The sequence below is a fragment of the Perca flavescens genome, chromosome 13 (genome assembly GCF_004354835.1).
Source record: "Perca flavescens isolate YP-PL-M2 chromosome 13, PFLA_1.0, whole genome shotgun sequence".
NCBI lineage: Eukaryota > Metazoa > Chordata > Actinopteri > Perciformes > Percidae > Perca > Perca flavescens.
This window is the reverse complement of record NC_041343.1, coordinates 2,806,393-2,820,782: the sequence shown is the minus strand read 5'-3', so window position 1 is coordinate 2,820,782 and position 14,390 is coordinate 2,806,393. Positions and strand designations below refer to the sequence as shown.

Below are 14,390 nucleotides of genomic sequence, written 5' to 3'. Positions count from 1 at the left end.
TTTGTGACCCTTTTGAGGGGGCCCAACCACTGGACTACACCATTTTCTGCAAACAAAGTAGCTCTACCTCAACCACCTACAACAGTAGAATGCTACTTATTTAGTGTTGCACAAGTATTATTTACAATCCAATAAAATAATCAATGCAATAAAACTAAATAGTACTGAATACTTTAACTTGATAATACATCTGTATTTTTACTTAAGTAGGATTTTAAAGGTAGGCCATTTAAATGTAATTTTTTCATTGTTGTATTTGTACCTGTTGGTTGAATAAAACGTGAATAATTTCCTTATTGTTTTTAGATTTTAAAACATTTTCAGTTAGTGTCCCAATTCAGCTGATACATAGACCTGTGTTACCATGTAACACTATATCATATACAATGCACTCAAAATGTGTGGATGTGAAGCGCATCCACTCAATTCTAATTCTGTTGATTATCATGGTATAACCTGTAACATCTGATAATCCCTTTGCATGGAAGGTGAATTGGTGAGGGTATACTTAAATGTAAAATGAGTCTACAGTAATATATAATAATATATATATATATATATATATACTGTATATATATATATATATATATATATATATATATATATATATATATATATATATATATATATATGTAGGCATACGACTCTGACAAGGGTGCAGAGAGACCATGTTATCTTGTTGTATAAGTATACTGTTATTGTGAGCTTAAAACTCCTATGCATTCATACTTAGCTAAATATAACCCTTGCTTTACCACATGAATCACATTTCTATCAAACATGAATAATTATCAAAAGAAAATGGTTGAATGCAACAACAGAAAAAATGGTGTATTACAGAACCAGGTGATTCACACCTCTAAAATGCCCTGGTGAGAAAACAAAACAAAACAAAATAATACCCAGGCTTTCATAATTCAGTTTGTGGTACAGTAACGTTGGCATGCTTGTTGGAACTCAAGGAAAATATTGTCTGTACTAACTGTTCCTTGGGAACTCAGAAGGGTCTTTTCGTACCCTCTATCCAGCAGTGAGCTGTGAGATAAAGAAACCCGCGTTGAGGTGTGCAGAAAAATAGTAGTTACCTGAATGTAACTCCAGTTCCATGAGTATGTGTGTAGCCCTCTTACGGGCTTTGCTATTGGTTTACCCTCTCAAGTCTCGAGAGAAAAGATTTCTGTACTCACTGATCAATCAGGGTGTAGCACACACACAGTACCTGCACCCCCATGAAGCCCTAGTGCATGCTTTGCTAGTCTCCCTTTGAAACTCAACAATAACAACCAGGACCAGCGGGGCTAGTGGTTAGAGGGCTACGCACATAATCATAAAACTGGAGTTACAGCCAGGTAACTACTATTTCTATTTCGTATGTGCTCTGCCCTCTAATGGGCTTTGCTATTGGTTAAAGCCCCAGTGTATAAAGTTTGTAGTTGTTCATTTTCAAAATCTGTATTGCCCTTCACAAACTTTCATAAATATTGACCACCACCATCAATTTCAAGTATTCGTTTTAGCTATAATGATGCACCATCTTGAAATACGTTAGCCGGTAAGGGACATACAGGCTATACTCACTACACACTCAACTGGTGAAGGAGAAAAGGTCCCTCCCTTGCTTGTATTGGATGTCATTGGTTCACCGCAATGGGCAGGTTAAACTTTGCATGGGCACCAATCTGGATGCAGAGGACGTTAGTGGAGTTACCAAATCAATGTGAAAGACACAAAATGTGGTGTACTTTCCAAACAGATCTTGTCTAGTGCAGTTTTAAAGGTCCCATGGCATGAAAATGTCACTTTATGAGGTTTTTTAGCATTACTATGCGTTCCCCCAGCCTGCCTATGGCTAGAAATGGTGATAGGTGTAAACCGAGCCCTGGGTATCCTGCTCTGCCTTTGAGAAAATGAAAGCTCTGATGGGCCGATCTGGAAACTTGCTCCTTATGAGGTCATAAGGAGCAAGGTTACCTCCCCTTTCTCTGCTTTGCCCGCCCAGAGAATTTGGCCCACCAATGAGAGAGAGACATCATGGCTTTCAAATGAGCAAAGTGGCAGTTGGTCAAGGCCACACCCTCACCCTCCCCTCCACCTTGGCCAAAAATAGGCGGCCAATGGCAAGCTTCAATTTCAACTTTATTTATCTCTGAAGTGCAATTGTTTTGCAGGATTAAGTGCAACATAAAAACTTAGAGCAACAGTCTACGTCTGGTGAGTCAGACTGACCTTATGGAGATTGAGCGTGTAGCCAGCTTTAAGCTTCTGGGTTTCCACATCTCTCCGAGGACCTCTGTAGGACCTCTCTTGGACCCTCAACACTTCGACCCTGGTCAAGAAGGCTCACCAGTGTCTCTTCTTCTTGAGGAGACTGAAGAAGGTCCATCTGTCTCCCCAGATTCTGGTGAACTTCTACTGCTGCACCATCAAGAGCATCCTCAATAAAGTAAATAACTTCAACACAGCTTTATTAACTTATGACATCATAGGCTGAAATTATGAAAAAGGTTCTACCCTACAAGCAATCAGTATCTTGAGTATGGGCGGGGCAAAATATCAATACGACAATATATCGTTGTCCTTCTTCGTGCCATACGATAATCGATACGCTGGTGCCAAATATCGATATTTTAATAAATAAAATAAAATAATAGATTTCCCTGCTCCCAGCATGGCTACTTGATGGCTCCTCAAAGTGGCGCTCAAAACATGAACGAGGGAAACTTGAACAGAAGTTAACTACCTGGAGAGGAAGAGCTTTTCAACGGGATGGCTGACAGCAGTTTGAGGAAAAGAACAGATGCCCCATTCATGTTTAAGTCCAAAGTCTAGACCCATAGTTGCTCTGTAGTTGTGTCATTTTAATTTACAGACTAAATACTTTGTTTTCTAACAGTTTGGCCTTTCAGTGAAACAAGAGAGAAAACCTGCACTTAACCTTTTCACAGGCATTTTGTATTCATAGTTAGACTGATATCGTGATGTATCATTATAGGATTGTCTAGCAATATATTGATTAATGCAGAATCGCTGTATCGTGATATTATTGTTATCGTGAGCCATGTATCGTGTATCCTATCGTATCGTGAGGTACCCTGTGATTCTCACCCCTAATCTTTAGGCTCTGCCTAAATTAGAAGCAATTTTGATATAGGAATGTTCATCTATTGTTTTAAAGGACTGTTGTTCATATTGAAACAGAAAATCACACCTCGACCATAACACAACAGACAGGGACAGGGCTGCTACCACTAGCCCTTAAACACTAAATGTATTTCAGAAACCATGACCAGGCCTATTCAAAGGGATAATCTGTTTAAGTATTAAGTACATAGAACTATGTGGTCTGGTATGCTGATGTGTATGAGTCCTATTACACACAAACAAACTTTAAGTACAGTAATTTTACACATATCTACATTGTACTTTGGCACTGATGATACAATATTTGGTACTGTATCTTTACTTCCTGAACATAAACAAATTCAAATTAATAACAAACACACACAAGCTGATTTTAAAAGAATCACCCATTTAATTTCCTTTTGAAAAGATAGTTGCTGTAGTAATGTTTTATATATACATATATATATACATACACACATATATCTATATATACGTATATACATACAGCGATACTCTTAAGTAGTTCATTAATTCATACAGTAATGCAAACACAACTTCCATGTTCATAAGCTTGAATAATTGCAAAATGTCGGAAAATATATATATAAAAACTGAAGTGACAGTGTTGGCATGTAAATGTAAGTGCATCCTGCGTGTCCATCACTCCACTGAACGAAAAACAACACCTAGAGTCAAATGTGGAAATCAGATATGGCATGTACGCCTCATTTTAGGTGCATGTTATTTTGATATTGAACAGACATAAAGGTTTACAAACAACAGTGAACAAAAGCAGAACCACAAAAAGACTACATTAATATGTAGAGCAGCTCATCCTTAGGTGCAGTCATCTTTCCAGGAAGAATGAAAAGTTGCCAAACTCGTTATAATTTTGTTATGGATCATTTGTAAACATTTCTTGTGTAAATCTTTTTTTTTGTGTGGAAATGATCAAAGCAAAAACAATCTTCCACAGTGTCATGTAAGACCCAATGTACAGAATGATTCAAATAATTTGAAAATTGAAAGTAAAAAAAAAAAATAATAATAATAGAGCACAGCTGGTACACCAGCAGAGTTACTGTAACAATACATCCGGAGTGGTAGCAGAAGAAATCTACAAAGTGACACACAAAAATATATGTGAACAGCAACATGAAGGTAATAATTGGTGAGTTTCACTGGGTGCATTCTAAAATAGAAACAAAAGGTCAATATTCAGAAGTCAAAACTGAATTTTAGTCAGACTTTGAAATCCTTTTGCTATTAGATACAATATTATAGAAATGAGTATGAACCCGTTTTTTTTGTCCGGTCAATCATTTACTTATAGAAAGGGGTGTTTAGCATAAGTAATAAGTTCTAACTGGTAAATCGACATTATGTCAGGAAGTAATGGAGCTCCTATAGAAACATAGTATTAAAAAAAGACTTTGCTTGATGCAGGTCTTTGTTCAGTGGAATGTTCAGGTGAACTTCACTAATTCATGAAGCAGGCAATACCATGTGAAATCATGCTGCATTTATCAGTCACTGGTAGATACATCACTTGAACTGGACCAATGTAGGGTGTATTATAATAAAGCCATGCATCCACTGCACTCTGTTGAAATGTAATGCCAAAATACTGAAAACCAGGCCATCTCTGAACCTGTTCCACTTCCCCACTGGGACTTTCTGTAGTTTACCGGCAACTCCCTGCTGCTGAACTGTACCTTCATGGGCACAGCGTCTCTCCAAACATGCAGCATATCAGCTGACCTGCTGAAAATGTAGTTGGAAGACTGACTTTTGGTTAAATACATATTTTGATGGGGTCAATTATGTTAACAATAGGAGAATCATAATTGTGAATTATAAATTGTGAATTTAAATCTGTTGACCACACATTGTTTGGACAACACCTCCTATATCAGTGTTTTTATTAGTTTAAAATAGACACAACTCTGATTGGATGATTCAAATCTGCAGTTTGATCACGTCTTAAAGTGTTCATATTATGCTTTTTGGCTTTTTCCCTTTCCTTTATTGTGTTATATATCTTTTTTGTGCACGTTATAGGTTTACAAAGTGAAAAAGCCCAAAGTCCCCCCCAAAGGGACTTACCATCTCCAACAGAAAACACCGTTCACCAACTGCTCCAAACAGCTCTATTGTAGTCCAGCCTTTACTTCAGAGACAAACGTGGTCACTTTGGAACACACGTTATAATGCTCACCTAGCTGCTAGCATGGCACGCCCTCATACTCTGCTTCTGACTGGCTAGTAGTCCTTACCTAGGTACTGTCAGGACACGCCCTCATACTCTGCTTCTAACTGGCTAGTAGTCCTTACCTAGCTACTGTCAGGGCAACCCCTCATACTCTGCTTCTGACTGGCTAGTAGTCCTTACCTAGGTACTGTCAAGGCAACCCCTCATACTCTGCTTCTGACTGGCTAGTAGTCCTTACCTAGGAACTGTCAGGGCACGCTCTCCTACTCTGCTTCTGACTGGCTAGTAGTCCTTACCTAGGTACTGAGCTTGTGCAACTCCCAACAAAGATGGAACAGAAGTGAGATGTCTCACTCTGTAGCTAAAACAGAGAGCTCAACACACAGGGTAAAAAGAGGAGCTGCAGCAGTGTGCAGTACAACAAAAAAATATGGTGTTTTTTGAAAATTAAACCATGTAAACCTATTGTGATATAACCTCTAAATACAATTATGAACTTGAAAATGAGCAGAATATGAGCACTTTAAAACACAGCAAGTACCCTTAAATGCTGCAGTTGTGTTGAATATTGCACATCCACAGGAAGCAGAAGACCGTTGCAATATGCATAGGTCAGACATCCTTTACATTTCCACTGGCCTGTATATGTTCCAATGTTCACAATGACTTTGGAAGTACTGTATTAGGTTTAGCATTAGTATCAAGCCAGTATATATGATATGATAATGATACATTTTATTTTACATGTCAGCATATTCCTTGCCAATAACACTTTTGAAAAACAAGGATCAAAATATTGAGGTGTCCCAGCATTCACCGTTTTAAAATGCTTTTTCTTGTTGCCACAGAAATGCTAATTTTTAAGATAGAATTACGAAATATATAAAATATCACTCCGGCCTTTACCTATCAGATGTCATCACCCTCTGCGCATAATGACACCTTAGATCTGATTCAGCCTTCTTTCATTGAAGTTTAGATGTAGAGGAGTCATACTTAAATTAAATTTTCTATTCTCAACGGAAAAGTATTTATAGGCCTTTATCTCTGATATACAGTAAACCTAGTCTGTTAAGGCAAGTGGTGATCAATATGCTATGGAAAAGAATGATGGTCTTGAAACATATTGCAAAAATAAAAGGAAACACTGACATTTTTTGTCATTTATCATCAGCCACAAATCGCATCCAATTTATAACAAGGGACAAGAGAGATAGGATCCTGTACATAAAAACATTATTTTCATCTTCAAAGTACACACTCGTTTTGGAAATGACGTGTGATTTAAGTGCTCAGTCTACTACAGGTACAGTATGTGGTCCATACAAACAGGTCAGGGTTCAGTCATCTCACTGTGCCATCTTGCACAATAATCAGTGGATTAAAATTATATTTGCTTTAAAAATCTTATTAATTACTGTTACCATACAGTGCCGATTTACTAAAACAATGAATAAGTGCACTTTTGAAATGTCCCTATGATTAGAAACATATATCATTGTAACTACTATATTTACTTGATAACAGTTTGGGTAAAACATGCTGTCTTAATCACATAACAGGAATATACAGTATGTCACTCACACATTGTTGTCATGGGAATCTATCGACCAATGGCATTGCAGTTTAACAGGTTATCACACTGGTATTAGTCATTCCAAGTGCTTTAAGTAGGCCTACATGATGAATTTTTAACAAAGCATGGTACTATATTACTTCATGCCCTTTCAAACAAGGCAAGCCACTGGTGAGTAAACTATAGTGATACACTGTATTGTGCTGGGATCGCCCCGTTGCCGCCGGAAATTCCGCCGTATGTCCTTTTTTTCGACCAGCTTTGCGTTAGCTAATGCTTCCTTTGTGTTGGCGTTCTAACCTCCGGTGGATTTGTGAGGACTATGGTTAACTGCTCCTCAGATCTCTGCAGGGTAAATCCAGACAGCTAGCTAGACTATCTGTCCAATCTGAGTTTTCTGTTGCACGACTAAAACTACTTTTGAACGTACACATGTTCCACCAAAACAAGTTCCTTCCTGAGACTATTTTCCAGCGGCACCGTGGCTCCACGCAGCGCTCAGCGCCGCACATGACGATTTTGACTGGTTTAAAGAAATGCCAATAAACCAGAGCACGTTTTTCTCCCATCCTGGAATGCTGTGTGGACTAGATAGACCTTCCTCCGCAGCTCTGCAGTGTTGTGGAGGAGGGTTTGGCAAAGCGAGACTAGTAAAGAAGTGTCTGCTCAGGACTTCAGGGCTCAGCCACTTCTAAAACAAACGGTAATACCTGTGAGATCTCTCTGTAGCTGATGCATGATAGTCCTTGTTGTCCTGTCAGGTGTTCTGCTGAACGTGTACACGTGTTTGTAACCAGATCTGACTTGGGAGCGAGTTAGAAGGGTTGTTCAGGCATTATTTCTCCAGCTAGGAAGCACCTCATAAGTAAGATTGCAATTGTCTCACAGCAACTTAAGCCATGATTGTAGGTATGAGTGCAGCTTTCTGTTTGAAGGGCCACTGAAAGGCCCCCTCAGGGCCAATATTAGTGTTAGAGGACACAAATGACTAATACTGCACTTTGTGTTCCATATTCAGTGCATTTAAATGTTTACATTTTCATACCTAATAATTAAAGTACAGGGCTCACAATTTTTCAAGTCTGTCTTTAAACAATAGTCAGGTGCCCATATGAACACTGAAACAGGTAATGTTTGCTGTACTCATTCCTCCTGTCAATACTGGCCATGAAGAGACCCCTTACTAATAAACTTCCAATTTATGTGATGGGGAACAAAATCCAAAGTCCTCATTCTGTGCAAACATGTATTCAAAAATCTGAAACTAATATTAGGCTTCAGCAGTCTGAGTAGGACAAATACAGTGGGTATCCTACAAAGTTAGAGTCGTTTTAGTCAAGCGCTTCTCACTCCCAACTCATAAAACACTGACGCTTGGTCAGTGTCTCTCAGTGTCAGATACCGACACAAAAATCCCCCTTTAGCGTCTGTATGGAACGCACCGGGCAGAGCAGCAGCTCGAGCGCAGCTACCGGTAACTACCGTTTTTTGTCAACCTGGACCCCATGTTCCCATGTTTTTGTGTCTAAATGACTGATGGGAACAACAATCTTTGACATTGGTCCAGTATTAAGCAAGAACACTTGATTAATATTCTCAGTGTCTGACAACATAATGGAAAGGATCCCTTCAGAGATAGACCTTTAAAACCTCTTTGAGACCTTTCAGTTTAACCAGAAACAGCTCTGAAGTCACTAGCGCTAAACCCACCAGACTCCATTTAAATGTTTAGCGTGTATAGAGCCAACATATTTTCACGTGTAAATTGGTAAACTACGTGTTTATTTCAACCAACACTAGAGTTGTGATGGTTGGAAAAGTGGAAAGACGACCCAAAAAGGTTTTTCATAGTTTTATTTTGTTTCTGTCGACTTTGAATGAAGTGTATTTTACGATGCTAAAATGACTGTTTATTTACATGGAGTCTGGTGGGTTTAGCGAATGCAATTTTGCGGATGTTTTTATGTTTAAAAAAAGGATCTTACTCTTTAAACAGAAAGGTCGACCTCCTTAGAAATCCTTTCCATAATGGTGTCAGACACTTAGAATATTAATCTGAGCCTGTCAGCGGCAAAACAATCACTTTAGGGAAGGTAAATACATGCTGGACTGCAGCGATCTCTCTTAATACTGGACCAATGTCAAAGATTGTTGTTCCCATCAGTCACTTAAACACAAAAACATAGGAACATAGGGTCCAGGTTGAAAAAAATGGTAGTTAACCTTTAAGAGCGATAGGAAGTATTATTAAAGACCGAAACGTATATATTTTAACCCCACTAACCATCTTTTCCTAACCCTAACTAAGTGGTTTTAAAAAATGACGCCAAGGGGATTCTGACCCAGAGCATTAATGTAGTTAAGAGTGCATTAGTATTTGAGGAGTTGGGAGTGAAAATGTGTCGTTTTAGTGCAGAATTCCCAGTTTGTGTTGCAGCTCAACAGGGACACACCAAAGGAGCAGCGGAGACTGTGCGCCGGTTATTTCCAAGATATAAATCCAATCATTATTATCAAACCGTTCTCATTAAGACTCAGGAACAGCCTGCCTGAGAGCAAGCTGAACATATGAATCAGTGTCCTCTTCAAAGTAAAGTTGAAAAACTCCCTTTTTTCATCTTCCTATTCTTCACTGCCCTGAAGCACAACAATGTGTTTCGATATTAAAAAGAATTATTATTTGATCACCTGTTCCATTCCAGATCTACAAAAGTATCCATCCTAACACAGTCACAACATACTACATCATTCAAATAAAATATGCTCTGTAAATGACCTTTTAATCAAAGTTATATTTCCAATAATAAATAACTCTGTGCTTTTGTGCCCCCTAGCAATTTAAGTAGCAAAAAATAGTGTTACATCTCCGTTGCCAATACCAGCTTTCTCCCTTCAATCATTGTCAGTGCAACAGCTGAATGAGTCTACGTTTAAATAATAATCATAAAAAAACATGAAAGTCTACAGGGACTAAAACATTTTCCTCACATATCTTCAATGTCATGTTAGAGAAATAAATACAGCAATTCAAGGAAGAAATGACGATGTAAACAAACACAAAGCAAAGCTGTGTTCAGGGGATGCATAGATGCAAAATCAGACAAAATATTAAACTTCAGATGATTATTTGCTAGTTGTTGCAGTGTGAAGGGTGTCACAGTTGGAATTCCTACTTTCCTTCCTATGTTAGCGAAGCAACGAAATCTGCACTGCAATGCCTCCTCCAGTTTCCTGTTTGAAATTCCACACAGTGCCGATGTAGACACATAACCCCATATTTATTTAGCTTTCATTACATTTCTTTTCCTTTTTGCCCAAATAATAATAAAAAAAAAAATCAACAAATATACAAACATGTCCTAACACTGTGGAATACATTCAGGAACATTCATGTTGAGTGAAAAATGAGGCAATAACCAAACAAAAGTGAAAAAAAAAACATGAAACATATACACAATAATTATTTATGAGAGAGACTATTCATCGCCATACAGTTATCATATGTTACAACTTATTACTAGTTTTTAGCAGTCCAGACTCCCTCCCAGGTTGATGAGTTATTATAGTTTCTCCTTTGAGGGGATCCAGATATAGGGTCCTGAATGTTCCTCTATCACCTCTTTGCAGTGGTTATAAATGTCCTCTAAGGTGTCTCCTTGAACCAGCGCTGCAAAGCAAAGGGAACTCTTTATGAACTGTGGAACTTTGCATACAACATTTAAATCATACAGTCACAGCTGTCAAATGTTTCCAATAGACCCTGTGGACCCGCTGCCCCATGTCTAACACTGAAGTTTGGACAAAAAAACAAACATTGAATGCCATTGAAATATACAATCATCACATAACAAATGACACACAGGGGCTTTAACATGAGCTTATTATAGTTATATACATACAATGATTCCACAATTCAATTTGACTGAGTCAATGAAAGACAGACAGACAGAGGCAGAGTTGGATTTAAAGGACAAATCCGGCGCAAAATGAACCTAGGGGTTAATAATACATGTGTACCGAGTGGACTGTTCTCTGGGATATGTTTTCATGCTAATCCAATGTGACCAGTTTTATCGCAAACCGCTAATTAGCTTATAACGCTAGTCGTTGCTATTTCTATACCACTAACGAGGGTCAAAATAGCACCACCGTGGAAGTGTGGTGCTATTTTGAGCCTTGTTAGTGGTAGAAAATAGTGATTTCTTTTTACTTTACCCTCTGCCCCGACAACTAGCGTTATAAGCTAATTAGCGGTTTGCGATAAAACTGGTCACATTAGATTAGCATGAAAACAGATCCCAGAGAACGGTCGACTCGGTACACATGTATTATTAACCCCTAGGCTCATTTTGTGTCGGATTTGTCCTTTAAGATGTAAAAAGGCAATATTAAAGGGAGTGTTTGGAAATTTTGAAGTGGGGCTGTATGAGGTACTTATCCATAGTGAAAATATTCTAAATATAGCGTACACTTAAACATGCAACAACATACTTTCCATTTCCAAATAATCGATCACCCAGCTTGCCTTGTGTGCTTATATACTGAGTTTGAGCAGTGTTGAACAGTGAGGGACAAGCTGACTATAAATGGCTTCTTTTGTATTTGTGCTTTTATCAATATCATACCTGTGAAGAATTCACCAAACTCCTGCTCCAGCTTCAAAGCTCTGTCAAACGTCTTCCTGGCTTGTTCCTCTGTCAGTCTCTTATTCATGTCCCTGTGCAGGGGCAAAGGACACAAAACATCCCACACACATGATTCTGTGTCTAGAGTTGGGTCCATTTCCGGTTTCACCAGACCGGTCCGGTGTACCAGGCTAAACCGGTTTAACTTTATGCTAACAGCTTGAACTGGCATTTGTCACTATGACACCTTCTGTCAAATTAAAAAGTAGCTGACACTAGCAACCTGTGACCACGGCATCACTGCACTAAATCCAGTGGTGTAGTCTATGCAGGGGCGTAACACAAAATTCTGGGCCGTGTAGAAAGGCATTCTCTATGGGCCCCTCCCCACATCCACAGCTATTCATTCTAGCATCTTTTTGGGCCTCACATGAGGGCCCTGGGTACTCAGTTTCAGTGAACTATTTTAGTACAATATGAGATCGTATTCTGAACGAGCCGCCATGACAGTCTGGCTTTGAATTTCCAGAGAAAACAAACCCATGTGACGCGTTCCTCCAATCAGCTGCCGGTTTGACATGCAACAACATACTTTCCATTATAATTTTGATATATTTTGAATTAGCATCTGTGTTTTTCTTCTTCACATATGCTGAATAGGTATTTCCACCGTAAATGGTGGTATAAAAGTGTATCCGAATACAGGAAATTAAGTTGTTGATACTCAAAATTTCCCTGGGGGAGGACACCCAGACCCCCCACTATGATATGCCACCCCCCTCCCCAAAGGCAGATTCTACAGTATACCCACTAAATCCAACTTGTATGGCAAGCAGTGTTGAGCAGTAGCATTACTAGTTTAATTACTTCTCAATAGTTGCTGTTTTCTAAATCAAGTAGTTTTTCAGTAGCTTAGTTTAAAAGTCTCCCACATTTGTCATGGCCCAAGAGCCACGGTTGTGACACATTAAGTCCCCCTATTTAGCATTTATAAGCAGAATACAGACATTTAATGGCTTATAACATGCTATGATGTAGTTGTAAGCAGATATCAGGATATTGTGTGTAAGTGTTTATTAATGTACAGTATTTCCACAATTATAACTTCTCCTAAAAAGACATATTTGATATTATTACAACAGTGTTTCACTATATTAAGTATAATGTATTATAAGTTTCTACAGCAGCCTCCACTCATTGGTGTCCACAACAAATACATTAATAAACACTTATATCTGTGTACAGCTACATTATAGTATGCTATAAGCAATGTATTACATGCTTATTTATAAGAATGAATATGAATAGGAGGACTTAAAGTAAATACTTGCGAAATTCCAAAGAGTCCTTTAGTAATATAAAACTAAATGTACAAGCAGGCTAGTGGGAGTATTATTAAAGAGAAACATATGGGTGGTTTAGTAAAAGAAAAAATGAATACTCACATTAATGAATCGATAGACTTAGGTTTGATGAAGATGGCGATGGGATAGAGTTGTGCTACTTGTAGTCGTTTGATGGCATTTCCAGACACATCCAGAATGCAGTGTTTACCCTGAGACAGAGGCAGGACTTTACAAACCACACACACTCAACGCTCTCAGCTTCTAAAATCAAAGCTGCACTATGCAAACATGCTTAAATCTTAAAATAAATCTCATATATTGTAAATCTAAACTATGTCCTAAATAGCATCAAGTAAAAGTTCAGAGAAAGATATTAGATCTTTTCTTCTTTCCTTTGGTATAGATATCACAGAGCAGCCAGGTTGATCAACATGAGCTGTAAATAAATACTACAAGAACTGAATCTTGGCATTTGGACATTTACATGTAGTGCACTTGCTTCCATGTGGGCGATTTTAGCCCTTTTTTTATGGGATCTGAAGCACCCCTAAACTTGACCCTGGCACCCCTAAAAAAAATTGCAGGAAAAAAAAGTCTGTGTTAATCTATTGTGAGCTAAGGTGGTCCAAAATTATGTTAAAATGCGCAGTTAGCACAGCAGAACGTATAAAAAGTTAAGTTGAAAGGGTGCCAGGCAACCCTGAAGCTCTGAACTTGGAATTGTCCCTGCATGTGGTGCAGTGTTTATAAATAGGAAAAAGAGTCTCACCCCTTCAGCCACATATTTCACAGACTGGACACTCGTTCCATACAGATTATCATTGTACTGTCCCGCCTCAATGAACTTGTGCTCTTGGATGTCCTTCTCCATCTGCTCTCTGGACATCACATAGTGGTAGTCTCGCCCGTCCACCTCGTAGTCCCTCTTGGGCCGAGTAGTATCTTTGGTGCGAGGAGGACATTTATAACTTAGTAACTATTATGTAACAACAAGACAAGACAAGACACTTCCTTTGAGATCTCTTTCAAGTTTATAAAGCACATAGCAATGCTCTATATGCAGATATGAACACAGGACACTGGTCTATTAACCATCACTCGTACTAACTGCACGGCTACATCCACACTACTACTTCCACACAAGAGTTTTAGTTTCAGTAGTCGTTTTAGTATTTGTTTGAAATCAAAGCGTAGCAGTGTAGATGCAGCCTAAAGCAGGAGAGGCTGCCTCCTGTATGGAGATGGAACGCCTGTCTGAGGACCTGAGAGAGGCCCTGCACTGTTAAAAAAGCAGGTTAAAAAAACTTTCATTTTAGTACAATCTATGACTAGTTCCTACTGTGTGTGTTTGAATCCACAAAAAACAACTGTGGTACCCATTTAACTTTAAAGATATCCACTCAAGTGAGCAAATGGGGAAACAGGACATTATTCTTTTCATCCTTTTTTTTTTTTTTTTTTTTACTTTGTTACTTTTTTAAAGGTGCAAGTTGTAATATATTTACTGG

General features: G+C 38.4%; 1 protein-coding gene across 2 annotated transcripts in view; it reads right to left on the bottom strand.

Annotated features, from left to right (window-relative positions):
* Positions 1 to 10,432: 10,432 nt before the first annotated feature.
* Positions 10,433 to 14,390, bottom strand: part of LOC114566354 (disks large homolog 2) — a 44,600-nt gene continuing 40,642 nt past the window's right edge. For both annotated transcript variants that reach the window (XM_028594737.1, XM_028594738.1), the window contains 4 exons: positions 13,652 to 13,824; positions 12,982 to 13,091; positions 11,537 to 11,628; positions 10,433 to 10,578 (listed from right to left, as the gene is read on the bottom strand). In XM_028594737.1, coding sequence (XP_028450538.1) covers positions 10,472 to 10,578; positions 11,537 to 11,628; positions 12,982 to 13,091; positions 13,652 to 13,824 — 482 coding nt within the window. In that variant the 3' untranslated portion in view covers positions 10,433 to 10,471. The remainder of the gene's footprint in view (positions 10,579 to 11,536; positions 11,629 to 12,981; positions 13,092 to 13,651; positions 13,825 to 14,390) is intronic.